The sequence below is a fragment of the Asparagus officinalis genome, chromosome 1 (genome assembly GCF_001876935.1).
Source record: "Asparagus officinalis chromosome 1, Aspof.V1, whole genome shotgun sequence".
Lineage (NCBI taxonomy): Eukaryota > Viridiplantae > Streptophyta > Magnoliopsida > Asparagales > Asparagaceae > Asparagus > Asparagus officinalis.
The window spans coordinates 129,714,879-129,742,873 of record NC_033794.1 but is presented as its reverse complement, the minus strand read 5'-3'; the positions used below and the strand labels follow the sequence as shown (position 1 = coordinate 129,742,873).

The window sequence follows — 27,995 nt, the reverse complement described above, 5'->3', positions numbered from 1 at the left end:
AGGCTTTCAAAATTGCTCAAAGCAATAAACTGCTATAAAATGATGATGTTAAGATACAAAAATGGGTGCGCCCAAAAAGAAAAAAAAAACATAACTTTAACAGAAAACCATATTACCAACTTAGATCATACAGCACACAATAATTGGAGTTTTACGCCCCCACTGAAATTGCCGAAACCTCTTTTTGTGATGCCAACTTGGCTTTCTTTTCTCCAGACTTCTTTGATTTGCTGGACTTCCGTTTCTTGGATGAAGGCCTTTCCTCCATCTCTGGCAACGACATTTTATCATCACTAACATTCTCATTTGTTGATTTATCGTCTATTTGCCCATTATTTGAGGACACCAATCGGTTATCTGAAGGCAATATAGCTTCCGATTTGGATGATGTTGCATTGATATCTGGATCCAACACTGACATTCCGACAAGAACATAATCCAATAAGAATGTGCTTCTTACGAGCCTGTCAACTCTGCTGAAGTGCCTCTGAGAGTAAGGTATAAGGCCTTCAAGAAGCTCACTCACGCCTTTTACCTGAAAATTTCATGATGACATGATCCGCATTTAACTTGTTAGTTTGACAAAATAAATTTTGTACTTAATGCGAAAAAATTCCAGGCAGCATATAGCACATATACAGATAAATCTCATTGAAAAGTGGAGGGTCAAATTCTCAGGAAAGAGAAAAGAAGTGACTAGCAGTTTTTTTAGCTCTGGAGGCACATATATAGTAAACCAGTACCGTGCTGCTAAAAGATTTGGTGACTAGAGTTGGTGTACAAAAATATTTTTGCAACAGAACATGGAATTAAAGGGTGTGTTTTGCAACTTTACACTAATCCGGTTAAGGCCTGAACTGGGTTAAGATTGAACCCAAGTGGAGGTGGTCCAAAGATAATCTAGATAAGGAACTCTTTTTTTGAACTACAAAAACTAGTCCAATCTTGGATAAGTTTTTGCCGAACACATTTTTAAGTCCTTATCTATTTCCACTCAAAATAGAAGCCGTACACTTTTCTAGCTGACATCTTTCATAAAGGGAGAGACCATATCCGGTTGTTGAGATAAATACGTGGCAGCATGGCATGTTAGCTCAAGTGGCAACAAAACTTATTTCAGAGAAATAATTATATTGCACAGGGGTCTATTACCTCCATAATCTCGGTTGGGGAGAAAATTTTAAATGCGCAGGAAAGAACAAATTGCGCAACATGGCACAGTCTGGGCTTTGTGTTCCACTCCCGTATATATTCCAGAAGTACACGAAGTTCTTCCTTACTAAAAGCGGTCAGAGCCTTCTCTAGTGACTCGTCTGAACCTTTTCTCCTGCATATTGAACTGACTATAAGCAAAATACAAATGGTGAACAAAAAAAAAGAGTTACAGGCTGTTGCTTACCTACACAATTGCGAAAACAAATCAAGAAGTTGGTGTGGTCTCCGGAGTTCAAATGCAAGTTGAATTGCTCTCGTAAAATCAGAATCTTTAACAGCATTCTCCAGCTCTTGACCTCTCACAGTGGCTTCTTGCTGTAATAAGAGGACAACCAGAAATTAAATATCGTAGGAACCTGTCCGCAAAACCTACTTTGTTCTCTCTACTATGTGTAACACTGAGCGTGTGGCAGGAAAATCTCTGGACAATGCAACATATGAATGAGTATGTCACAACATATGAAGTTCTTATAGAAAAGGATGTCATGAGTTACTGAAGTTTGGATCAAACCATAAAGCATGGTATGAAAGAAATTTTGAACAAAGTATAAAAACACTTGGGCTCCAACTTAAAAGTCAATTTACCGTCAACTTACCAAGAATTGAATTTTGATTTAAAAAAATAAATGAATTCATCATATAAAATGTAGAAACCACTGAATTGACACTTCTGCAAGCAGTCATCCCCTCAAAGTATATATTCATGTTTTACATGTCTTTGAACTCTTTGCATAGAAACCGCTAAAACCTTCCCTTCCTTTTGCAGGGGAACAAAAGCGGTATTAAGGACTGAACTTAGAATCTCTCATTACTAACACTGTTATAACTTTGCAGGCCTCCCTGATCATGAGCCCTCAAATATAATTTTGAAAGCATATACTCTTATCAGTATTCATACCATTGTAAGTTGGCTATTATTGTTGTGACTCCTTCACAGAAGAGAAAAGATTACATGCCCCAAGTTATAATTCTACCCAACCTCCTTTTGTATTTTCTCACTGATAAACCCCTCTAAGTGCGAGCTTTGAAATTTGAATCACATTAGAGAAGTTGAAATTATATATCCATTCAAATTTTATAAGAATAAATTTTAGTCATGTGCTTTGCCATTGTGTGTATGATTTACAGTAACTATAGGGACCCGTCTATGATATTGGAACATAAATCTATATAAGACATGCACACGCCAACACACACAAAACATACACATATACACATTGCCTTGATATCTAAGAGGTGTTGTGTTAAGTTTGATGCCACATACGTTGTGCATGCCAATCGTCTAGCATTTCCATAACTGAAAATTCTACATCTCATAGATAAGCATTCACAAAGTTTTTAAGTGAATCCTCGACAGGTTTCGCCCGATGATCTTAAAGATTTAACATGCAGGACAGATAGCTAAAGTCTGGTGGGAGTCATAACACACATCACAATGCTCAACTTAAGATGCTTACTTCTCTATGGAAAGCTTCCTGCTTCTCTGCAACAGTGCTATCATGCCACAAATTAACTACAGCATCAGTACCACCACTTGCAAGCATTTCTGTCTTCTTGCCAACAGCCAGTGCCCAAATCTGCAAAAGAAAGAACAAATGACATAAGCGGAGAAAAGAAGTACCACTCAAGAAATACAGTTGTAATTTGTACTTTAATTATATAAGAAATAACTCCCCCTCAGGTGTACTGTTGGTTATGTGATATGGGTGTTAATAGAGGAATATTACACGAATTAAAGGGCCACAGAAAGTAGAAGGAACAGCTTTCTCACTGCCCACCATAAATAGAGTCTGTAACACGAATGCCTCGGCAGTCCAATAATAGGCTTTTAACTGGTTAATAATGTATCTAAAATATATTATTATATCTGCATGAAGCTTGCTATAATAATAGATAGAAGCGTCTGATTAGCTTCCATGTACCTTTACTAAGAGGACAAAGCAGGACAAAGTAATCAAGGTGCTAGTGTTCTTGCAATAACAGAACAGATTTCTTTCCCAAAAAGATTCTCTTCTTTCTGTACAATCTTCCAGGTAATGAAGGTATATTTTGCCAAGTACCACAAGCCCTCGAATGCATTGGAACGTCACAGTTTCAATACATGGTTACAGAATAGGGCTTAGAAATTGAGAGAGAAAAGGAAAATTCTGTCCATTTATTGGATCAAAACCAGATGTCATAGTCGGGTAGGTTTTGGCGCACCCAAACTGATCAAACAACAGGCATGCAGTTTGAGCCTGATCCAGACCAAATCCGATTTGGTGCTACTGCAAGAGGTTTGTGCCCAATATAGAAAAATTTCGATTTGTCAGAGCGATGGTTTCGGAGAAGAGACTCATATTCATGATAACAGCACCTCTTCAGCAACTATGTGATCACATGTATCTGCATGCAATTTATATGGTACCAAGTTCCCACAATAATGCAGGAGTAACAGAGAATTGTGAGGATAGCAATACCTTTCCTTCATGCTGATCATACGTAGCAATGCACTCATTTGACTTGATAGTCCACAGTTTAACCAAACCATCACCACCTTAAAAGGAGAAACATACCAAGTGTTTTAATTGTAATGGAGTGAGAATAAAAAGTTCAACCAATAAATAGTTCATAGTCAGAAAGGAAAAATACCGCATGAAACAAACTGGGTGCCACGAGTGAGGAATGAAGCTCTTAACACACCGGAAGTGTGACCTTCAAATGTTTTCAAACATGAACCATCAGAAATGGCCCATATTTTTACAGTCTTGTCGCCAGAAGATGTTATCACACATTGCTCCACTGGCGAGAATTCGACAGACCATATTCCTCTCTTGTGTCCCCTAAGAGACACCGTGAGTACTAAATCGGGAAGCCTCCATACGGATGCAGTGCGATCCTAACATAATTGCAGATGTTACAATAAATATTCAGGTAAGACTGCTTGAGAAAGGTACTTGTGGTAATAATCTAAGAGACATTTGGACAATATAAGATGAGACTTGCTAACCTCAGAACCACTGCAGACAAGACTATCATTTGGGGAAACAGCAAGAGAATTTATATCCTTATCATGTGCAGCCACAGTTGCTTTTGATTTAAGTTTAATCTCCTGATCCAAATCTCCTGAGACACCGTCAATACTCCACACCTTGATTGTACGATCACTTAAGGAGGGAAAAAGAGATTTTGTAACACACACTTAAGGAAATAGACCAATTTAAAAAAAGGAGAAGACATGGACAAAGAAATATTCCGGGTCTTGTTTTCAGAGTCTTATAAACTGAATATTTATGTTGGGTTTTTCCTGCCAGCAGAAGAGATTTTAAGCAATTACATAATCATATACACGCCAAAAGAATTCCCTCATTGAAGTGATCTTTGCACAGGGTAGGGGCTGAAATTATTGAAATGATGAGGGTCAAATTACTAACTTTGAACAAAAGAATTTTCACGATTCAGGGGATTATATGTAGTTATACTACTAACATTAAACAGAATATATTTCAAATTGTTTTCCTATGGAATATCTTAGGCTAATATATTTTCAAATTGTTTTCCTATGGAATATATTTCAAATTGTTTTCCTATGTAGTTATACTACTAACATTAAACAGAATATATTTTCAATACTAATCAGTAACCAAAAATTTAAGGTAGAGGGTTGACACGCTTCCTTCATTGATTATTCACATGGAATATCTTAGGCTTGCGAGCTAAGGAAATAAATTTTTAACATTTAACTCAATTGAAATTTGAAAATAAGATGATAAACAGAAGCACTGATGTTTTATAGCCTGCCTCAGGTATGAAGACAATTCCTACATAAATAATAATGCCAACGCCCTGGTCATCATTTTGATGCTTGTCTAGAAGAATTTTGGACACATGGCCCCAGGTTGCAGCGTGCCTCCCACCGAATAACCCTCCATATAATATTTTTTTAATGGAAATTTCTCTAGGCAAGAAAGCTGCACCAACTCAGATGCTTGACTTCAGACTAACAAACAATCATATGCTTGCGAAAGCTCTTTTGGTGACTCCCAACTAAAATTGAGGCCCATAACCAACCTTTTTTCTTTTTTTTAATGGAGAACTGCTTTAATGTCTGAGAACAGTTTTTCAATAGCTTACCAACTGCCGCTGACGAAAAAGTTTCTCCCTTTTCTTGAAAAAGCAACAGCTCCAACAGCTCCTGTGTGTCCTTCACCAATTCCTATACAGCCTCTTCTTTCAACATCCCATAATCTTACCTATAACAAGAAAATATTATTTATAAATTTAAAAAATAAAATTACATAAGAAGCCTTTTGACACAAAACTATAACAAAAGGTTGTAACTTGTAAGTTGGAACTGAGTGACTCAACATTTCTGGCTACCAAACGGAAATTCTGCTGTTACAATGTAGGCAACAAGAAGGATTTTCCAGTACATTCCAGCTATATACTTTACTAGACCTACAAACAAGATGTAAGTTTCAAGTTGACATGTGGCAGCTTGGAAATACAAGAAAAAGGTGGGGTAAAAACAGAACAATACACCACATATACTCTGTCTCAGGTTAAAATAACATTTTCCTCCATTTGGCTTGCTGATGCGACATTTCTCAGTTTAAATTAACAGCTGTAGTAAGCATCATCCCACTTCAGTGCCAATACACATTTTGGTTGGTTCGGTCCCAAGCCCTTCTCACTCCATCGATAAACATCATATACCCATCTTAATAAGCATGTACTCATAGGTTTCCATTGCAAATGTAAAAGAATCTCAAGAAAGATCTCACATCTTACCCTTAATTCTAGCATCCTCTAACTTTTAAAATTTTATTCATTTCTTATCCTATTATTTAACATATCCTAATCATCCATATCTTAACATGCTATTCAGTGACACTCATTGTCTTAATGAATGCAGTTGAAATTGGAAACTCGAGAATCATGAGATAAGTAGCAAACAATGGGATCAGATACAAACAGCATAAGAGGCACTTCATTTTGGGATAATATAAGAGTCATTTCAGATTTGCTAGACCATAGTCAAATGTTTGGTATCCAGAATAACTGCATAAACATAATAACGTTCAATGGAGATCTGAACATGCATAAAATTAAGGGAAAATTGCGACAACATTCGGATAAACTAAGAAGATTAATTGTCTTGCATATCTAAAAAAATGGTTACTGAAATTAAAACAGAGAAGCTGCTCCGACACACTATAATTTATGTACATGTGAGCAACACTTGAAAGAATGGATCATATGTGATTCTGCACCTATTTAACTAGTTACAAGTAATTCACATCCTTCTGAAAGAACAGTGAGTTCTTTGACTATGGTCTGGAAATAGTGCACCTACAAATACATACAAGTTTATGCATGAAAGAGATGTATGTTCATGATCACATGTACATACAAAAGGGCTCGAGTTTCCTAGTGAAGGAGCTCTTAAATATATTTCTTCTATTCAAATAACAACTACCAGGACTATCACTCATATATATGAAGAATCTTTTTATCACTTCCTTTCACATACTTTGTGAGCCACATGCTTCTATCTTCTTCTTCATTTATGAAAGAGAATGATAAGAATGAAATAAGGATCTAGTAAGGAAATAATATTAGCAATAAACTTAGACTACCTACGAGTTCTGCAACTTAATTAGTATAAATGTCAACAAATTTATGAAGTTTCAACGTCTGCTATAAACGAGGTAGAAACTATGCTAACCGTAAAAACATTAAGCTGCTGTAATTCAAGTAGCAAAAAACTTTTTCAAGATCAAAACCAGCTAGGCAATGATGTAAAATACAAGTCCAATCTAAGCAACATGCTGGCGACAAATAATATAAAACCAATGCCACAAAAAAGAATAAGGAGCAAAAATGGATCTGTGTGGCTTGCATATAAAGAATTATTTCCTGAGAGACTTGTGAAAGAGGAGAGAACTCTCCACAGAATTATGATGGTGAAATGAAACAACTCACATTATTGTCCTTGCTCCCGCTTAAAACAAGTGTCCTCCCAGAACTTGATATGCATGTATCCAAGCATATGACAATATCTGTATGCCCTGCCAAAACATAAGAGCATGACATGGATGCCATGTCATAAACTCGAACCTGTATTCACATTCAAAGTTGACCAATAAGAAAATTGCGTTGCAAATACGATCCAAGAAGTAGAAGAATGAAAATTTTAGAGGGAAGGTCACTAGAGTTTGAATTTCAGCAAACAGGAGATATGCTATAAAGGAGATGGAATACCTGTTCCAAATTTGTAGCCACAGCAAGAAACTTTTCCTCTTCACCAAGAAATTTCATATCAAGAATTTCTTCGTTATATCCAACAAGTCTTTTATACAAATTCAACTGAAAAGCCCCTTCTGAAGATTTCTCAGGGTGATAGAAAACAAATTGCTGGTCACCAGTGACACAAAGCAACCCTTGGTCAGAAGGCAAAATAACAGCTGATGTGAATCCTCTTTCAGCATTGTCTTTATCCGGGCCACAAATTACATCTGAAGCTCGCTGCTTATATATGCAGGTACCACTGTTTACATCAAGTTAAACAAGTTACAGTACATAAAATAGGTAGCTTTTAGATGAAAAAAATCTCAAATAATATGCTGATCTTACCCTTCAGAGCTCCATATGCTTATGATACCGCAGTCACCAACAGTCAGAAAATAAACAGCTGGTGAAATACTCTTATTTTTCTTCTCAATTGGCAATTCACATAGCCCCAAGCAAGAAGATACTGCAGTACCATCATAGATTGCAGAAACAGTTTCAACCATCTCATTTACTAGGACAGTCATCTGAAAGCTGTAATTGTGCAGGTCCCACAGATTGACAACCTGAAAACATCTTAGCAATTAATTCTTGTAGCAATGACTAAAGTTAAATAAATAAATAACCAACCTGATAATATATATGTAGGTGAGAAGGTCATTGCACAAGAAAAAGTATAGACACAATCTACTAGTTTATTCATCCAAAACCAAGTGAAGAACTTAAAGCTACACATTACTGGATCATATACCTTTACCATCCATATTAAACTAGTTAAATGACTTCTTCCTTTCTTGCTTAATTGTCAAGAAGATGCATCATTGGGTTATCTGCTAGTAGCTAAAATTACACTTAAAAAAATGATCTTGTTGTTTACATGCTTGTGAATGAACAAATAAGACGAAACCAAGTCAAAGCATTTACTGAGCTACTGATCAAAACAGCCAAATTAACACAGCGGCAAAGACGACATGCTAAACTTTTGGATAAAGATTAAGCTTTAATCAGTAAGGAGTAGATAGTGAATAAAGAAGCGTGTTCCATGTAGGAGATACAGCATCCAGCTACTGGCTATTATGGCCAAGGGAAATCATGTATGCTAAGTTGCTAACACAAGATAACAGATGGCATTTGATCAAACTAGGGGTTCGAACTCAGGATAGAAGTTAGCAGTCAAAGTTTTCTCTGTAAGAGTGAATGCTCACAACTTAGACCAGAAAAGATAGCATTTAGCTTTAAAGGCATGTGCTAAGTAGAAAATGCAATCTGGTCCAATTGACCAGAGAATAAGGAAAACTTTCAATTGGTACACTTTCATGGTTCTAATTATGTACATAATAATAGAGGATCATCTTAAGAGTACAACACGATTAGTCCATACCATGCTACCATTGAGAACAGAAAAGGATAGTAGACAATTATAACCAATTAGGGCAGGTTACTGCCATCAGTGCACATTGCAGTATTGTCACATTAAATAAAAAAGCAAAGAAAATGCACTTTAGATGTCATTCAAAATGGACTATAGTTGATGAGAGACTTTCTTTTAGATCATACAGGAAAAAAGCATTACTCAAAAGAGAACTATGCTAGAACACAACGTTAAGGGATGGTTTTGTGAGAAAATGTAAAGAGAAAGCTCATGAACAACCTAGCATCCAAAAACTTTGATGTGTCAACTACAAGACCAATCAAAGAGGACAGGGCAAAGAAATATTACTGCAAATATGTCAACATTAACTAGTTCATTAATCAATAATAGAATGTCCAAACATGCCTGGTCTCTTCCAGCACTAAGCAAGGTCAGACCATCTTGAGACACTGACAAGGAAGTCACTGATGAAAAATGCTTCTCAAGCACCGCAATACACTTTTTACTTTCAAGACTCCAAACGCGCACGCTTGTATCATCACTTCCTGAAAACAACTGAGACAAGCAATATGTTAGTGGTCAAATAGATAGATCACCTGCCAAAAGTAAAAGGTTAAAGACAGAATGATCAATGTTTTTCACTTTTAAGCTAAAAACCTATAGATTTCTGGCTATTGGAAAATAAGGATGTTACTCAAACTTCAAGGTCATGACCCCAAAATCTTCATGAACAGGAAGGTGACATAGAAACTGAGATCCGATATTTTGCAGTAAGTTCCATACAGGTGCTTTTATCTAAAGACATTCCCATCTGGTGCTTTCATTTCAGCTATGAGAACATGTCCCCACTTTGGATATCTTTTAGTTCGATGTCATTAGGTAACTGAACAGATAGTTGCTGGTTTAGTTGAATGACTAAGGCTGCCAAATAAACTAAGTAAAGCCAAATTATCTCATTGTAACAAGTGAAAATAGAACATGTTGACCTCAAAAGTTGAAAATAAGATGAAAGAATACATGAGAAAGTACTTTGTGTTCATCTATCTTGGTGCCCACTCAAAAATAACATCTAAGTCCCATTTCTGTAAATTCAATAAAGTCAATCAACTCAGAGAGGATGATTAGAATTTACCAGACTGTGACAATTCTCACAAAAAGAACTGGTTAGGGAGTGTTATAGACCTGGGATTCTTAAGTAGGACTGAGACAGTGGTTCAAGTTTGGGCTTATTCTGGACCTAGGACATTTCCCGGGCTTCGGTTTGGGACTAGAGGTGACACAATTCTAGAGACCTTTTTATGAAATGATGCTGTTTATAATCTTACTATTATGAATATGCTAATTAGACTGAAATCAATATGGTATTTATTATCTAGTACACAAAAGAAAATTATGCGGTCTACAAACAATGTTGGAGAATGTATCATGCCAATAACTATGGCTTCTTAACAATGATGTAACCTGAAGGCCTTAGATGATAAAGCCACACACAATTAAGATAATAAGAGAGAATGTGTAGAATTACAAAGAATATTACATTTAAAGGTGGAGAAATCATCTTAAATAGCACACCAGAAGAAAGCTACCTTTGAAATAAAACAACATCAGGTACCCCAATTCATTTTGTAGAATATATGTGGGATTGCACACAGTATGATTCTTATATAGTCATGTTCATAGCACAGGATAACAAATTGTTAACTTATACGTTTACTTTATGTCAATGTTTTGGTTGTTCCAATTAGATTTCCTTGCCTTCAACTAATGAAAGATCTTGTCAATTTTCTGTCGATAATTGCAGTGCTATTAAGCAAGTGCCAAGGTATATATTATAAATAAGACTGTAAGAGGTGATTTATTGCTACTTAAAACTACTACTCAGTACTTAGTACATGCATCTTTTTTTTGTACATGTAGATGTACCTCTACTATCAAAACAGACCAATTCGCATAATTATAAGGAATATTTTACCAAGTTGACAATTTCCGTTGATTTCAGCAGAAAGCATTTGAGAGACACTTTAAACCAGTGTCAGGTAACACTAGATTTCTTTCTGAATCAAAGCAAATGACCTCCTTACAGATTTTTTTACAACATCCAACTTTTGTATCTTCCTCATTCTTACAGATTTTTTTTACAACAGCCAACTTTTGTATCTTCCTCATAGGTAACAAGGTCTCAATGAACTGTGCCTCATTAGAATGTCCATACATGCCAAACCCATTAGCACAGCTCTCATGAAACATCCAAGTTTCGTGGAGGTAATAAGATCAAATGACCAATAACCAACACGATTTGTTGTACTGCAAATGTGCATTATCCCATTGATGCATATTGCATCCAAATGAACATGGAGGGTATGGGTATGCATTAGGGTAATACTATTGCATTTCAGTAATAATTTAATACTATCAATTTGCACAGTGAAAAGAGAAACATATTCAGAGAGAACTAAGACAACTCTTCCACTTACAATCAAACGCTTTGGATCAGGATGGAAAATAATGCTTGTCACAACCCCCTGATGACCTCTGAAGAAATGTGTGCAGAATCCACCATCTACATCCCAAACACAGACTTTTTTATCTGCCCCCGCTGTAGCAAGCAGCCCTCCTGAAGCATGGCAAGCCATGTGCATTACTGGACCTTCATGTCCCTATCATCGGTAGATCACTCAGTTAAAACAAGGTTTTTCCAACTTAAAAAGGTGAAGGGAATGGTTATTCTAATGCTTTAGTAGCGTAATCTGTGTGCATACGTGTATAACTCCAACTAGTAGATATCTAAACTCTGTCAAATAAGAGGGTGATATACAACACAGATCTTGACGTGAAATTTATCAGTAACACCTTTGTTCTTCTAATTTTGCATTATATCATTACCATTAAAAGCTTTCTACATCAGGATTGAGGACCAGGTCCTCCATGAAGAAATTATACAAGCACTAGCCCCGAAGAATTTTTTTTTAACAAGATTCTAGGAGAATGTGTTTTACATGAGAAAAGAGTAATTTAATAAAAACTCAGAACCAAATTGTAGTTTGCAATAAATTTTCTGTGAAGTTAGTGATTGGAAATGGTTGGAGCTAAAACTTAACCAAATACCTAAAAAGTCTATATAAGTCTTCATCAAAATCATATTAGGTTTGAAGCAAATGATCCTTTACATGGATTGCATCTTTCTGCCTTCTTGCTACAAAAAATTACAATGAGTATTATGGATTTAGATTCTCTTAGTTCACTATTACAAGATAAAAAATGCAAGATTATTTCCCTCCACAAATTCCAAAAACTAGCAACATAGTGCAGCAAAGTGCTTTGCTTTGAAAAAAAGAAAACTTCAGAGTTATATCCTTGTCCTGAAGAAAAACATCTATGGAACTGTAACAGAAGAAAAAAAGTTGGAGCTAAAATTTCTTCCAAAAATCTTCAGAAAATGTACAGTATCAGAAATATTGTAATAAATTTGACAGACTATCTTTTACACTGCTTCCATTATTATACCATCTTCATGCTATTCGTCCTAATAAAACTGAAGCAAGCTTAATTACATACTAAACCATGAGACCATGTCCTTCCATTTCTATAAATAGAACGCATTCCTACACTTTTGCTTCACTATTACAATAAAAACGAATAGTATAGCATAGAAATCGTTCTGGTTATTGCATTCATTGTCATGAGGCACTGAGAAAACGTGCAACATTTTATTTTTAAAGGTCATCTGCATTTTGATTCCTCAAAATTCCACACTTTTTTAACTTTGACACCCTCAAGTTCTCTTTTGACAATTTGATACTCTCAAGTGCAGAAGAGATAACGTTAGTTTTCTTCAAGAATAACAAAAAATAGAACAGTGAATGAGAAACAAATCTTCTTACCAAAATTCAATTTTTTTGAGTTTGGCAGCTTCGGGGTATTAATTGGAAGTCTCAAAGAGTTAAAATACAACTTTTGAGTACCAAAGCTAATAAAGGTGAAACATTAGATGTATTAAAGTGCAAATAAGCCTACTTCCAATAATACCTACAGCTAGAACTTTTAACAAATGACGAAATTATCTCTCTTTTACCTTCCATGATCGGATGCACTTGAGTGTTTCAAGATCCCAAACCCTAATAAGCCGGCTGTGACTCGACGAGAAGAGGAACTTATCGTCGGGGCTCAGAGCTAGGGCAGTGACGGCCTCCGAATCCCCCTCGAGAGTCAGGCGCAGGTGATGAGGCCGCCGTCGGAGGAGACGGCGAACGGTCCCCCGCTGTAGAACTGCTGCAGGGAGGAGACACAGCGGTAGTTCTTCTTCAGGGCTTGCGACGCCGTAGTCGCCATCGGCGGCGGTGGAAGACGATTAGGAGAGATGAGAAAGCGAGGGTTTTGGGAGAAGGAAGAGACAGCCGGGGTTTTAGGGTTTTGGCGAGATTTTCAGGGGTGAGGCTTTGCACGTGTGGGCGGGTTGCGTATGGGTTTACCGGGTCGGGTCGGTTGAGTATCGTCACATGGATCCGAAACTTAACCCCGACCCGCGAAGCGAAACCTCCCAAGTCCCAAGCCCAGAAACTTCAACGAACGAGACTCTTTCATCGAAACGAGGAATCGATCGAGAAGTCCAAACAAAATCGAGAGCCAAAACAGCGTCTCGTCACCGCCGCCGTCATCGCCGGGGACGATGAGCTGAACATCACGGCTCCGCCGCGCGGAGTGCTGTCACCGCGCGCCGCCGGGGAAGGAGCCAGCAAGCGGCAGGGGTCGGAATCTTGCTGCAGATTCTCCGATGCTGGTGCTTTCGTTTGTTCTTGGTCACGTGCTCCGCAGGCATAAGGTCTATTATATGCCCGAGGCCAGCGCCTCTCTCCTCATCGGTGAGCTCAATTTTGTAGATTTCGTACAATTCGTTTGTAATTAGGGTTCTTTTCGTCAGAATTTCGATTACCTTTTTTATCAGATGACAGAATCGTAGAACAATACATAGTGGAATACTTACTAAAAGGATAAATAAGAAGGATTTTTTTCATGCAAAATGGAATACATTGGTTCATTTTACCAATATATAGCTAAAGTTGAAAAAAAATAATTATATTGCGTTGATGTGAATGCATTGCTCAATTGTCACTGGTCTAATCTGCCGAATCAATGCCAATCTTCAATGTGCATAATTTAAAAATATTGAGAATTAGATTAACCTAAGTTGCGTGGAAATGGTTACGGGTGACGGAACGGGTACTGGACATGGAAAATTTGTAAAAGTTAGGGTACAGGAACATAGGTATTAGGTATATAAATATTTATGTACCCATACATATATGAAATAATTAAAATTAATAATTTATACGAGATCAATGTTGTTTTCCATTCACGTGTTATGAGAATTAAAATTCCTATAACACTTTTATGTTTATTTTACTATGTTTGTTATAAAATGGAAAACCATCATTTTTGAACTAGACACCCAAGCAAACCTTTAAAATTATAGTTTGAAACTTGATCTATGTTCAATGAGTTTTAGGAAGTATATGTGAAGTGTAGGATCTGCGTCTGAGAAGTGTACTGTTCGAACTTAAAACATATATTACATAAGTGAGTACATGCCTGAATAGATGTTTTCATATATGCAAGGAGTGTCCGAGGAGTTTGGGCACGGGTACATGTCAGGTACAATATAGTTTTAGTTAGAACTTAGGAGTACCCAAGTAACATAGGATTTAACTGATCACTCCGCGAAGGGTCTCGTGATCAACAAGGTTGATTCATAGCTGAAATATTTCAGAGTTTGGTGATTGCTAACACATACTTCTTGGGGAACATGCACTTTGACTTGATTATGAACGATCGGTGAAGCAGCATCTTTATTTATGGAGTACATATATTACTCAATCTAGGAACTTGTAACTTGTAAGTTATGCGGAGATAAAGTTAGTTATGAGGAGATAAAGTGTGGGAAAATGGGTTGAGATAGTTCACCCATATGCAATAAAGACCAACTAAGTGGACAGTCCTTGGAGTAGGAACATTATGGAGCAATAAACACTATCCGTTGATATGGAAATAGCTAAAATTTGAGATGAAGGTGTTGTTATTGTACTGAATCAAGGATTTGTCAAGATATTGTGTAGGTAGTTCTTGGGTGACTGCAGGGTTGAAGTGACGGTCAATATTAATAGGTCTAACTGATGTTTGTTATTGTCCATGAATACATGCACTTAAAAAGAAAATAGTTTTGTTGTGTTCAAATGCCCATCATTTATTTGGTGACTACAGAGACTAGATGATGGAGTAGACCAAGAAGATTTGTCACCTAGAAAAAGTATGGTTTACTGCTGGGTTAACGGACTAGTTTTGATGTTTGGCGTAATTCATCAGATGCAAAATTTATTGTTGGAAAGGTTGAAAGTGATGAAGACAAGAGATCTAAGGTGTCAAAAGGATAGAACTGCAGTGATGAAGGTTCTGATCGGTAGCTTCATATTTGGAAGTTGGAACATTTGGAGACAGTTTGGTTAGTGTTGGGCTTTTGGTGCAGCAGGCATGCATTAAAGGCAGTTTCAAAACAATCAAGCAGCTGAAAGGGTAAAAGAAGAAATATAGGTAGAGAAGGAAGAAACGAGTAGAAAATAAAACGGAAGAGAAGCTCTGAGAAAGGTACATTTGAATGATAATGCAGTAGCCTATTATCTGTAAAATTATACGAGTACCTATGCTTCAAACCAACAAATTAATTGTGTGTGTATGTTGTTTGTGAATTGTGGCTACATTATAGTTCATGATCTTAGTAGGATTTCAAATGAGCATTATAGTTCATGATCTTAGTAAGATTTCAAATGAGCACTTGATACATACAGAATAGATATGTTGAGTACTTGCGAAGACTCACTTCCTCTGCATACCCCTTCAAGTATAGATCATGATTTACTCGTACGATCATTTATGTACTTTATGTAGCTACTCTTGGAAGTATAAGGGTATTGCTTCTAGAAGAAGTTAAAAAAACATGCACGCACGCTAGCACGCACCCCCACCCCCAATCTCTTTTTCTCTCGATGTCACACTAACACAAATTACATAATACATACATACATACATACATATGTCATTAACCTTTCACTTCAAATTTAATCTTGTTCAACATGGCATTTTCAAGATCTTATTTTAATAATTTCATCTTGTAGAATTCTCATTTTTAGCTGTTGCACTGAAAATGATTTTTTTTAATGTCCTTTCTTGTTGAATCACACCTTGACGATGGTGCACATGCATTTTGTCCAATCAACTAATGGAATGGCTGTTATTTCGACATCTACATGGAAACCATTTCTACGAGCTTATGTTTCTTTCTTTAAAAGGTCCATTTTAGTGTGAACTGTGATATGTGTACCGGAGATGTTTTGTATTCCATTGAAAACAAGCATTCATAATGGAAAGTTACACAAACAGTTCTTGAAATTATCTGGCATTTCATAATGGTTCCTTATTATTTCATGGCAGGTTTGGTCGTTGGGGGACTTGCCAACATATCTAATACAGAAAGAAACACAAGGTTTCTCTTTGCAGATGTCTCTTAATTTTTTCAGATATGTAATGTACATACAATTCGTTAAACCCCCATCTTGTATTTGATGAGTTTTACTACTTTCCAGGACCTGGTTCAATTTCCATGAGGAATTTTTCTTCCTCTTCTTGTTGCCACCGATTATATTATATCCTTTGACATGTCCGTATCTTTATTTTATTTACTTCGCCCTTCTTTTTTTCTAGTCTTGTTCGTTAAAGTGAACATAAGTGAGGCTTTAATTATTTTTCTTGACTGTTAGCATACTCAATCAGGATTCAGCTTATCTCCGGTAAGTTTGAGAAGGTGAAAATTCCTGTTGATACTGGAACTGCATTGGATTTGTTACTAATATAGTTTTCTAACATTCCTGACAGAAACCTTTCTTTTCTAATTTTGGTGCCATCGTCACCATTGCTATTTTTGGGACCTTCATTGCTGCAATAGTTACAGGCATTTTGGTGTAGGCAGACCTCTTGACCTTAAGACCTAATTTATTGCAGGAAATTTCCTGCTTTGCAACTTATCCTGAATTGTTGGTTAACTTTATTTCTTGCAGTTACCTTGGTGGGTTAACATTCCTGATGTATAAATTACCACTGGTTGAATGTCTTATGTTTGGTGCTCTTATATCAGCAACAGATCCTGTAACTGTGTTATCCATATTTCAGGTTTGCAGTCTTTTTCTGTATCTTTATTGGTATTATTCACACTGCTATCTTTATGTTTTTACGTAGAATTCAGCTAATGCATTGCGTAGTTCTTGAAACCATATGCATATGGTGATGTTTTCAGGGAAATGGAGACCTAGAACTTTATTTCTTGTTCTAGAAGAAGGGAATGGCTGAAAAAATAAACAAGAAACAGTTATTCTCCTTTTTATTTCCATACCAAGTGAACTCAACTGTCTCTTTTTTTCGAACTTAAAAAAGAAAATGCTTGCTTGCCCAAAATGAATTTTAATATAAGCAATATTTGTAAAGGAATCTGTAATAGGCAACCATAAGACCCCCTAGCATGACAAAGATTCCCTATATGTAGCAAGCTACTAGCCATCCGATATAACATTTTGTCACCATCATCTTCGGTCGTATATTTCTTTGGTACCTCACTCGAACATTGCTGTAATTTAACGGTACCAACTAGTAACCGTATAGGCCGTAAGCATCATCTAATCCCGGCATCCATCCGAGAAAAACAAGTCCAAACTATCTATTGTTGAACTAGGATGACACATTTGTTTCTTCTCTTCAATGATCTGCTTTATCTTAGGCAGAATGTTATCCTGATGCTTTTCAATCTTATCCAGGAACTGGGCACTGATATGAACCTTTATGCCTTGGTGTTTGGAGAATCTGTTTTAAATGATGCAGTAAGTGTTTTTTCCCATTGGTTAGCATCTCATAACTTATTGCATGATGTAGTCCTGTAGTTATGTTTATTATTTTATTTTAAAATGTTTCATTTCCAACCATTTTCCTTCAACCTTGGCAATTTTGAAGATGGCAATTTCCTTGTACAGGTTAGTTTCAAAGCTTGAACATGCCTATCCCTTCTATGCTGTGGCTATTTTCTGTTCGAAATTTTAAAGTTTATACTTTTTCTGCAGAACAATGTCTTCAGTAAGGAGTCAAGCCTCTGGCCAGAACTTCTTTATGCTTGTTCTGAGGTTTCTTGAGACATTTGTTGGCTCAATGTCTTCAGGTATGTAAACTTATTGAACTCTTAAGTTCAGTACCGCCGTAAAGTTTGCTACTTATTTCTGACATGGAAGCATCAACATTTCCTTTGTATTTGAGATGTAACATCATTGTTGCATTAGTTCGGGTTATTGGACCCTCCTCTTGAGGGGACTATCAATCAAAACTTGCACAGTTTACTTGTTGAAAATCATAGTGTTTGCTTGTTTTTCATTCATAGAGAAATTGATCATCCTCCAACTTAAACCTTATCTTTAATATTTGTAAAACAAAATATACTAGAATTTTGGATTTATAGTTTTCTAGCTAATGATTGAAGATTATACCGAAGTGTGGACTTGTATGCATTCCCAATCTATTTGCTTGATATATTTCAACGATGTCTGCTACTAATATAGTGGATATGGAACATATCATTTTCCACTATGCTCCTACTAGCTTGTATGCTTGATTTATTTTTATATTACACTTCTATACTCGTTCACTTAGTTGATCTGGGAGGTAACCTGTTGTTGGTAGTATCCCAGCTCGTCTTATTCGTGTAACCTTTCTGTTAACTATTTAATTTCCACTTTTAATAACATTGATATTTGTGTTATGTCAGTTACTACTTTTAATACCTCAAAATCTGGAATAAAAAAAAGTTGTGGATGCATACCTATATGCTTGCAGAAATTGAGATATGTTCTGCCAGTTGTTCTTGGGTGAACAGCTTTATTTCTCTACGTGTTTGATATTTAGTTTAAAGAAGGCTCTCTTCTCAGATTAAATAACTGGTAGCTATTTTTGTAAACATTTGATAATGAGTACTTCTTAGGGATTGTGAAAGTTTTTTGTCTATATAAGTGCTTAATTCATAATCATTTTCTTGCACATCATTTATATTTCAATTGTTCATAACAACATTCCAGCAATCAACTCTTGTTCTGGATTTTAATGAGATTTTCAAGTGTTAAAGTTTTCAGCTTTCTGTGTTTCCTTTATTTAAGTCTCAAGTATTTTTCTCTTCTGATCTTGCTAACAAATATACTCTTAACAGGGGTTGGAGTTGGATTCACTTCAGCACTGATATCCTTTTGCAACATGCATATATGCGTAAATGCATACTTATTACACGCAGATGCATACACACATTTTTGCTCAAATACAATTATATATTCTGTATTTTTAATATATTCTCTAGATACCTTGAATCAGCTTAGCAAGTGAAGGTCCTTAAACATTGTCAAATAGTCCTCTCTCTCTCTTTCTTTCTTTTTTTGGCAAAAGATTTGTGAACATCTCATGCACATTTAGCTATTGATGCAGGATAGATCTCGATCTGAATTCTATAGAAGAAGTTAGATTTCGTGAAGATTTTATTATGATTTGTCTAGATCTTTTTTTTAAAAAATATCTGATGCAATCTTTTTATTTTAGGTAGGATTTCTTTTGGATTTGATATTAGAAATTTTAGGGGGATCTTTGAGATTTGATTTTATTAGATATTTATTTTGTTTCCTTAGGATTAAATGTTAGGATCCTTAGGATTTGATTTTATCTTTTTTCCTTAAGGTGTTTGGCAAGGGGTTAAGGGCGAATATTTAAGGAGAAGGAATAACTTGGTTAATCCTTCACGAGAGGTTAAAAATTATTTAATTCTGTTTGGATCCGATAGTAAAAATGAAGGGTTAAGGGCCAGTTTGGTATTGTTTTTAGAGTGTTTGTAGTTATTTTTTCAAGAAGTAGCCACTAGTAGTTTTTGGTGAAAACTTTTTTAGTATGCTTATCAAAACTACTTCTGCTTTTCAGAGGGTGCTTTTAGAAGCAACATGATGATGCTTTTAAAAGTAGTTTTTGCTTTTTTTAGTTTATATATCATATATATCTTTTATCTTTTAATAATGATCATTAAGCACAGTTCTAACAAACGCCATAACTGCTTTTTAACCTGTTTTTTTATTTGCTCACTAAACAACTATTTTCAACAACTTATATAAGTTACTTCTATAAACTGATTTTATAAGCAAATTATTATAAGCTGCAACAATACCAAACTGGCCTTAAGTTTTTCATGTTTGGCAGATAAAGAAGGGTTAAAGAGGTCAGTTGCCATAAATAATTTAAATGTAATACTTTTTTCAATGTTCCATTCCTTACTTCAAGAGGTAATAACTCTTAACCAGTGTCTTTAGGCGGATTTGTTAACTCTCTAAGTGAGGGGTTAACTAAGTTTAACCCTTGTAAAAGGTTTGTTAGCCCTTTGACCAAATTAACCCGTTTGGAGGGCTAAAGAGGGGTTAAACCCGCTTAACCTTTCTCTTAACCGCTTGGCGAACAAGGCCTAAAAGCTATCTTTTGTTTTGTTTAAATAAAGATGTAAGCCTCATTTGGAAGTCCTATGAATAAAAAAAAATTTGAGATTTGAAACTTGCATGTGAATTGCTAATGTTGTGATGCCCCTGGTGTGAGGCCCTTAAGTGTGAGGCATATTCTTAAGTAGGGTGTCAAACCCTTGGATGTGAAGCCTATTTATCAAAACCTCTCCTCTTCATTATAACTTGCATCCATTTTCTTCTAAGTTTCATCCAACAAATGGCCACAGAAAAGAAACCACCACGTAGCCTCAAAAACCCACAAAACTATCCCAATCCACCAAACAACCCCTAATTGGGGTTCTAAACTATATCCGTATCCGAGGAACTATCTGTAACCATATCTGTTAGGATACAGATATGGTTACTCAAATCTATAACTGATAGGATATGGTTATGCATATTGTTACGATGTTTTTTATCTTTAGATTATGAATTTCAGGTTAATTTTGATGATCAAGATGTCTAATCTTAGCTTTTCAGATATCATGAACATATTAACGAACTATATATTATAACACTACCTAGTTTTCTCATATCCATTTTATATCCACGATTCCACATGCGTATCCGCTATTGTACTCCCATGTATATCCGTATCCATATTCAATTTTAGTGGATATGGATATAAATTTTCCTTACCGAAGTATATATGTATCTATATCCATATCCATATCCGAAATGAATAACCAGATATGGATATGGTAAGTATCATATCCGAGCTGCATCCGGATCAAATGCACCCCTAGCCCCTAACCTTTATCCCCTTGCTGTCGTATCAAGCCTAAAGCATCAATCCTCCTTTAGTAGCCAACAATTTGTCACTTTCCAGAAGTATTCAACTCAGGTCAGATTCAACAAGCAGTCCCTACACATGTTCAGATGAAGCTCTCTGCTCGTTCCAACAATATGGTGGCTTTTCTATGTGAAGGAACAAAATCATAGATAAGTTTTCAAGGGCGAAGATAGCCTAATGGCAGTGAGATTTATGGTAAAATGTCTGACAAGTGTCCAGGGATAGTGTCGTGATGATAGATATAGAAGAGGGACCAAACAATAGGAAAAGTTCAAAAAGGTTGAAAAAGATGACGAAAAGATTGGGGCTGTAAAAGCAGTTTTCCTATCAGAAAAGAAGTATCTGCAAGCTACCATGTAATTTCTTTAGGCTTTAGAGTACATTGAAAATCTTGTTTTGGTTTTGGTTTGCAGAAATGAAGACAAATTCCTTGAATCTTATTTTCAAAATCTGGGTTGGTACTAGATTTATTGCACTGTTTGGGACCAAATGCACATATCATTTTTGACAATTTTCTCTGGTGAAACAATTAAACTAACCTTATCCTCTCTCACACAATACTATTGTTTTCTTTTCATTGTTTTTCCCTTTTCTTTGTATTTTGTTGGTTCGTTGAGTTAGTGTGTGAGGGAAGGAGGTGGGTTGGGTTCTGTTCTGAAAGAAGGGAATTTGAAAATTCTTCACGAAACTTGAGTGAAACATGTAACTTGGGGTGGAAATGAACCAAATAATTAACAAATAGTTCGATAATTGTTCGAATAACTATTTGATCATATTCGAATTGGTAGTTCGTTTACCACTAAACAAATTTTTTTAGCATTCTAGTTTACTAATGAATAGAATTTAACCAGATGTATAATTGATTCGTTTGTCTATTAAATATTCGTTTAAAATTTGACCCCACCTTATTATTTGTATTATTGCACATATGATGTCATATTTTTAACTTACTTACCATTTCTACTTAAGTTCACCTTATTATTTGTATTATTGCACATATGATGTCATATTTTTAACTTACTTACCATTTCTACTTAAGTTTTATATACTGATTTTAAGACTTAAATAATCTTAAATCTGTTTTCTAATTAAAATTTTGATTTAAATATATACATCGTATATTATAAAGAAATAAATTTTATTTATGAATTTTAATATTATTTGAAAATCAAATTTTTTAGCAGAATAAATATACTTTGATATTCGATAAGTATTCGTAAATATTCATGAATATTTATCAAATACCAAGTATTCGAGTTCGAAAAACTAGATATATGAATATTAGAGTCCGCAATCGAATTTGATAATTTTAAACAAATACAAATATGAACACCTTAGTATTCGATTCAATTCGATCGTTTACCACCGCTACATGTAACTGTATCCATGTGTAAAGAGTGGCATGGTGTTAGTACCACCAGCAAGGATCAGTTTCTCTAGATTAAGTCAGCATTTAGCTATGATTTACTTGAGGAACTAGTTTATGTTGTAATCTAAGGCAATAAAAGCTTCCTTTAAGGATTTTGTTATGTAACCAACCTTCCAGGATCAAGTCCTTAGAGGTTTTTGTCATGCAACCAACCTTCCAGTATCAGTTCATGTTTAGTCTAAATATTCAAAATGTTATTCTCATACCTCAAAAGAGTTGCAACTCTCTTAAATGTTCAAAATATCTTAGTTGTTTCGCAATCCGTTAGTGGCAGAAACATATCTGTAATTTATAAGTATGATGCATATATTCATATGACAGATTGCTGTTGTTAATCTTGACTACTGTGCACCTTTTTAAGTATGCTGGGTTGGATATTGACAAGTAAGCATTACTCGCTTTACTCTACTTTTTTTCACAATACTATTCACGTAGAAAATAATTTTCTTCTCTCTCGTTGCAGCCTTCATAACCTGGAGTGTTGCCTTTTTGTCCTCCTGAACTGTCGTTTAACTCTTGCATAGAGTCATCTAATGCTTGCTTTTAATTGATTTCAAATATTTTTCAGTTACATGTTAGCAGAAGGTTTGGGTCTGTCTGGTATTGTTTCAATATTGTTCACGGGAATTGTAAGTACTTTTTTAGTGATAGTACGCTGAGACTAACTTTGTCCTGTACAGTTCAAAAACTTCAAATTATTCTTTATATTTCCATTGTCTTCAAGGTCATGAAGCGCTACACATTCTCAAACTTGTCAGAAGATTCTCAACGGTTTACAGCTGCTTTTTTCCACCTGATATCTTCCTTAGCAGAAACATTTGTGTAAGGGATGCTCAGATTTAATGATTTCATGTAGTGATAAGTTTCTATGTTTATCACTTGTTCTTTCTTATAAGGTGCTTTTATTTGCAGATTCATATACATGGGTTTTGACATTGCCATGGAACAACACAGCTGGTCACATATTGGTTTTATCTTTTTCTCAATTGTATTCATTATTCTCTCCCTACCATTTTATATTTTCTTTTCATTTTTAAATAATATTGCATTACAATTTCATCTATCCTTGACTTTTTGTTTTTTATGAATGTTACAGCTGTTCATAGGAGTTGCAAGGTAACAACTATATCCTCTAGCTGTTTAATCTTGAATTGTACTTCTTTTATTCTCTAACAGCTTGGATTTTCTTATGATAATTTAGTATTTAGTTAGTTTTTCTATCTGGATGATTGTCCATAGTTTTCTATTAGAATTAAAGTAAAATTCTGATTTATACTGTAGTTTATCACATTAACCGTATTGGTTTTAACTATAAGGGCGGTGAATGTCTTCTCCTGTGGTTACTTGATCAACTTAGTTCGACCAGCAAATAGGCAAATACCACCAAAGCATCTAAAGGCTCTTTGGTATAGTGGTGAGTTGGTAGTCTTCTCTTAAACTTCTGAATCTAGTTGATTTTATGCAATAGTGCTATTGACATGTATTATGCTAACAGGCCTTAGAGGGGCTATGGCTTTTGCCCTTGCTCTGCAATCTGTACATGATCTTCCTGATGGACATGGGCAAATAATACTCACAACGACCACTGCAATTGTTGTTTTGACGGTAGGTCCGCATACCATTATTATTTGTACATGGGTTTTATACATTTAACAGTTTATCAGAACATGCTCTCGGCCTCTTGCTGGCTCCCATGCCCGTATTTGAATCCGACCTCTCTCATTTTTTGCAATATGTTCATGTTTCATATATGATTGTTTGTTTTTATGCGCCAATAAATTGTTAGCAGATGACTACTAATTTAGATCAGATACGTGCATGTGATCTGAGACTGGGCCAGATTCAAATGTCTTTTTTCAAGAGTACGCCATTCTGTATGGATGGAATGAACCACATGGTTCACCTAGAAAAGAATCCTTAACCTTCTTTGTGTTTTTGAATGTCTTAGAATTTTTATTTTGGACAAATGTTAGTAGTTCTAAGAAAATATTGAATTGCTTAATTAGAGTGCTTAAAAGGGTGCAACCCTTGCTTTAAGTCAAACTTGAGAGCTCCCTATGAAATTAGTCCCAAAGGAAGGGAAAATTTCCATTCATGGTTGACCTCCAAAGAAGATAGTCTGTACCAGATACTGTAGTTGTCTTGTACCTTTCAGTTTGCCATTTAATTTCATCGTTTGATTTGCAGTTTTGACGATATATTTTCCAACATGGCATGAATCTACTTGTTTCATTTTTAGGTGAATGAATCAAAGAAGTATTTTAACTTTCATAAATCTTTGATTCCCTTGATGTTTACTGTTTATGCAGGTCCTGTTAATTGGAGGCTCAACAGGCACCATGCTTGAGGCTCTGGAAGTTGTAGGTGATGTGCATGATGTTCCTCTTGGAGAGGTGGACCATAAAAACTATATAGTTTTCTCGCACTCCGTTTTTTGTTTATTTTAGAATATTTTATAAAGTGAGGATTTTTGGAATCATCGTAGATTAATCATGATGAATAGGTTTAGTTCCATGTGTAATTCTCTATCTGCTGTTTTTATCCCTGAACTTTTTTGCTCTGCCACATGAGGTGAATAGCTGATTTTGTGATGCAGCTGTGAATTGTGATCATCTGACTATATGGTCTTTAATCTACTATTTAGCTTATAGCCTTATTGAGCCTCTATTATTCAAAATACCTTTTGCCAAAAGAAGTCCCTGGTTTTCTACAAGGAAATGACTGCTGTTGGTGCTAGTAGTGCGGTTTAGGCGGGTTTGCTTCGGATAAGAGGCCAATCCTAACCACACTTCATGTCTTAATCTCTCAACTCAAACCTAACCCTACCTTGTGTTGGGGTTGAATTGTACACAAAGCATCTAACATCCGGGAGGGTTGAGCACGTGTCAGATCAGTGGTGTTTGTGTTTATTCGATTGAACTTTTAGATTAAAAGAGGGATTATGCATATCGTGTCAAGTCAAAAATAGAGGTAGGAAACATCTGATAAGTTCAATCCTGAAAGCATCTATGCTTCTATACATATGCTACATATTATGTGCGTGTGTGTGTGTGGTGTTTGTGTTGGATTGGCCGTGTCCAGTTTGCCTCAGGGGTTGGATTTTCAACACCAGATTCAACTTTAGTTTGGGCTAGAAATTTCAGCTTAAGCTGAATCCAATTTGAAAAACCTTACAAGTCCAGCATATTTACTAGGTTTCATTCAAGTTGGGCCATCAAGGCCCAAGTGCCCAGTTTGACTTCTTGTTAGGAATATCTCGACTTTTAAATCTCTGTTTTCAATTAAGTTGCAGCTTGAGCTTGTTCAACATCTCTGGCACCTTTTTTATTATTGAACCATAACAAAATTATGACATTTCTCATTATTTGACTGTTAAGCAGAGCTTTGAGGAGAATGGGTATATCTCCCCATCCTACGAAGAGGGAACATCATCTGGCAGCAGGTTAAAGATGAAACTCAAAGAATTTCACAAAAGGTATCTTATAGTTATCTATTTGCTTCACATGCTTGTTAAAATCCACTTGTTAACATACATTTGTTGGCTACCTTCCACAGTACTGCATCTTTCACAGCATTAGATAAGAATTATCTGACTCCATTCTTCACAAGCCAAAATGATGAAGAGGATTCTGGTAAGATATAATTTCCAATTAACAGTTTTTAAATTCACTTTAGCAGATAGCAACCCTATAAGATATTTATTTGACTTCTATGTGATTGTCTGTGGGCGTACTTGTACGTATGCCTGACTTTGCACAGACCATCCCAAACTCTCTGACACCTGATTCATGCCTCGAGGATGTTCTCATAGTTTATATATCTATACCCTAAGAATTTATTGGTTATGGTGTCTTTATGGCTGCATCCTGATGCTGATGTGCTTATCCTTGTGAGAGTCTTTTATTTTCGTTCCAGTCTGGCAGAGACCTTTGGGCTTTTTTCTTCAACTTGCTTTCGGTCTCATTGTTTAGTAAATCTGATTATATATATTTTTTGCTGCACTACCCTGCTCCACTTGTTTTATTCTCTTCATTATTCGACGAATACATTAAATGTTTCAGGTGATAACTGTTAATTTTGGATAGACCCCTGTTCTATAGCCCAATTGCGGCTAGATCTTGTAGGCGTCTAAAAATGCCTATAGGTGTCCGAATACAGCTCGAGACGAAGAGAAGACGATGAACATCATTATCCAAGTCGGAGAGGATTATCCGAATCAAAAAGGATTATCCAAAGCCGTAAAGAAGCTAACGAGCGCCTAAATCAAGTCAGCGAAGCGTACAAGTCAACAAAATGACAAAATACACAAAACGGTGGAAAAATAAAAGTCCGGAAGCCAAAAAGGTGCTAAGTGTCAAAATGACCCGCACAAATGCGGGTCACCACGAGGTGACCAGCACAGGCGCGGGTCACCGTGGTTTGCCCCGCACACCGGTATCCAAAAATGCGTTTTGATAGGTTTTCTTGGGATTTCTTCATTCCATAGTGTCCCAACTGACTTAATATCATCCTTATATGTGATTAGGCCGTTATTGACTGAAGATAAGGTTAAATCACTCATTCTTATCCGAAAACAGGATACCCGAAACCTTATAAATACAACCCTAGGGTCCCCATTCACAGGGCGTGAATTTTAATCAAGAGGGCGAGGTGTTGTCAAATTGTAGAGCAAGGAAGCACGAATTTCAGAGAGGCTAGCAGATCTTAGCGAAGTTTTTCAGCATAAAGAGTGAGAGTTCGAGAGATCTGAAGCCCTATTCCCACCATTCCTTGAGATCAGGCTTGGACTTGATCTCGAGAAGAGTAGCGATCTCGCTTGGTCGAGATTATTCACTTCAGCGATTACTTTCTTTGTGAAGTAAGAGCTTTAATCAATCTTCTGTCAACCGGATCTGATCCGCTGTGGTCCACGGATAAACCCTGACACCGGCAAAGATCTCGCGCAAATAGCAACGAGCGATAAACGTTCTCTATTGTGTGTTGTTTGAAGAAATTATAATTAATTTTTATTTTTATTGTATAAAAGTCTTATAAAAAGACTTATCTTTTAAATTGATTGTAACGATTGAAGTTGTAATGAATTCAACAATAAAGAAAGCAATTTCTGACCCAAACACACTGTCGACCATTGTGGGAGCCAACAGTCTCGTCGCGGAGACTGTCATGTCGTAACCTCAGATTCGGATCCCGGTTGAAGAAGAATTGCAGAAGGAAGAGGTAGTAAAAAAACCACCAAAATTGCGCCAAGAATGGAGATCGAAGTCCAGAACAACGGCCAAAAACATCGTAAAACATGGGTCACACCAAGGTGACCCG

At 35.9% G+C, this 27,995-nt stretch overlaps 2 protein-coding genes across 2 annotated transcripts in view; one reads left to right on the top strand and one right to left on the bottom strand.

Moving 5' to 3' along the window:
- LOC109849166 (transducin beta-like protein 3) lies at positions 5–13,282 on the bottom strand. The gene is given in 15 exon segments (XM_020419010.1): positions 5–535; positions 1,153–1,327; positions 1,400–1,530; positions 2,673–2,792; positions 3,675–3,751; positions 3,847–4,093; positions 4,205–4,361; positions 5,329–5,447; positions 7,180–7,314; positions 7,459–7,744; positions 7,831–8,051; positions 9,263–9,412; positions 11,332–11,514; positions 12,930–13,066; positions 13,069–13,282. Coding segments are annotated over 15 exon segments (2,640 nt in total). The 5' UTR covers positions 13,187–13,282; the 3' UTR covers positions 5–151.
- Positions 13,559–27,995, top strand: part of LOC109849262 (sodium/hydrogen exchanger 6-like) — a 22,408-nt gene continuing 7,971 nt past the window's right edge. The window contains 20 exon segments of the mRNA XM_020419104.1: positions 13,559–13,716; positions 16,337–16,388; positions 16,489–16,548; positions 16,668–16,692; positions 16,778–16,863; positions 16,960–17,071; positions 17,710–17,772; positions 17,903–17,922; positions 18,010–18,104; positions 19,140–19,168; positions 23,032–23,063; positions 23,143–23,308; positions 23,404–23,501; positions 23,592–23,667; positions 23,776–23,795; positions 23,996–24,093; positions 24,175–24,284; positions 24,989–25,072; positions 26,060–26,154; positions 26,235–26,311. Of these exon segments, the coding sequence (XP_020274693.1) occupies positions 13,629–13,716; positions 16,337–16,388; positions 16,489–16,548; positions 16,668–16,692; positions 16,778–16,863; positions 16,960–17,071; positions 17,710–17,772; positions 17,903–17,922; positions 18,010–18,104; positions 19,140–19,168; positions 23,032–23,063; positions 23,143–23,308; positions 23,404–23,501; positions 23,592–23,667; positions 23,776–23,795; positions 23,996–24,093; positions 24,175–24,284; positions 24,989–25,072; positions 26,060–26,154; positions 26,235–26,311 (1,486 nt within the window). The 5' untranslated portion in view covers positions 13,559–13,628.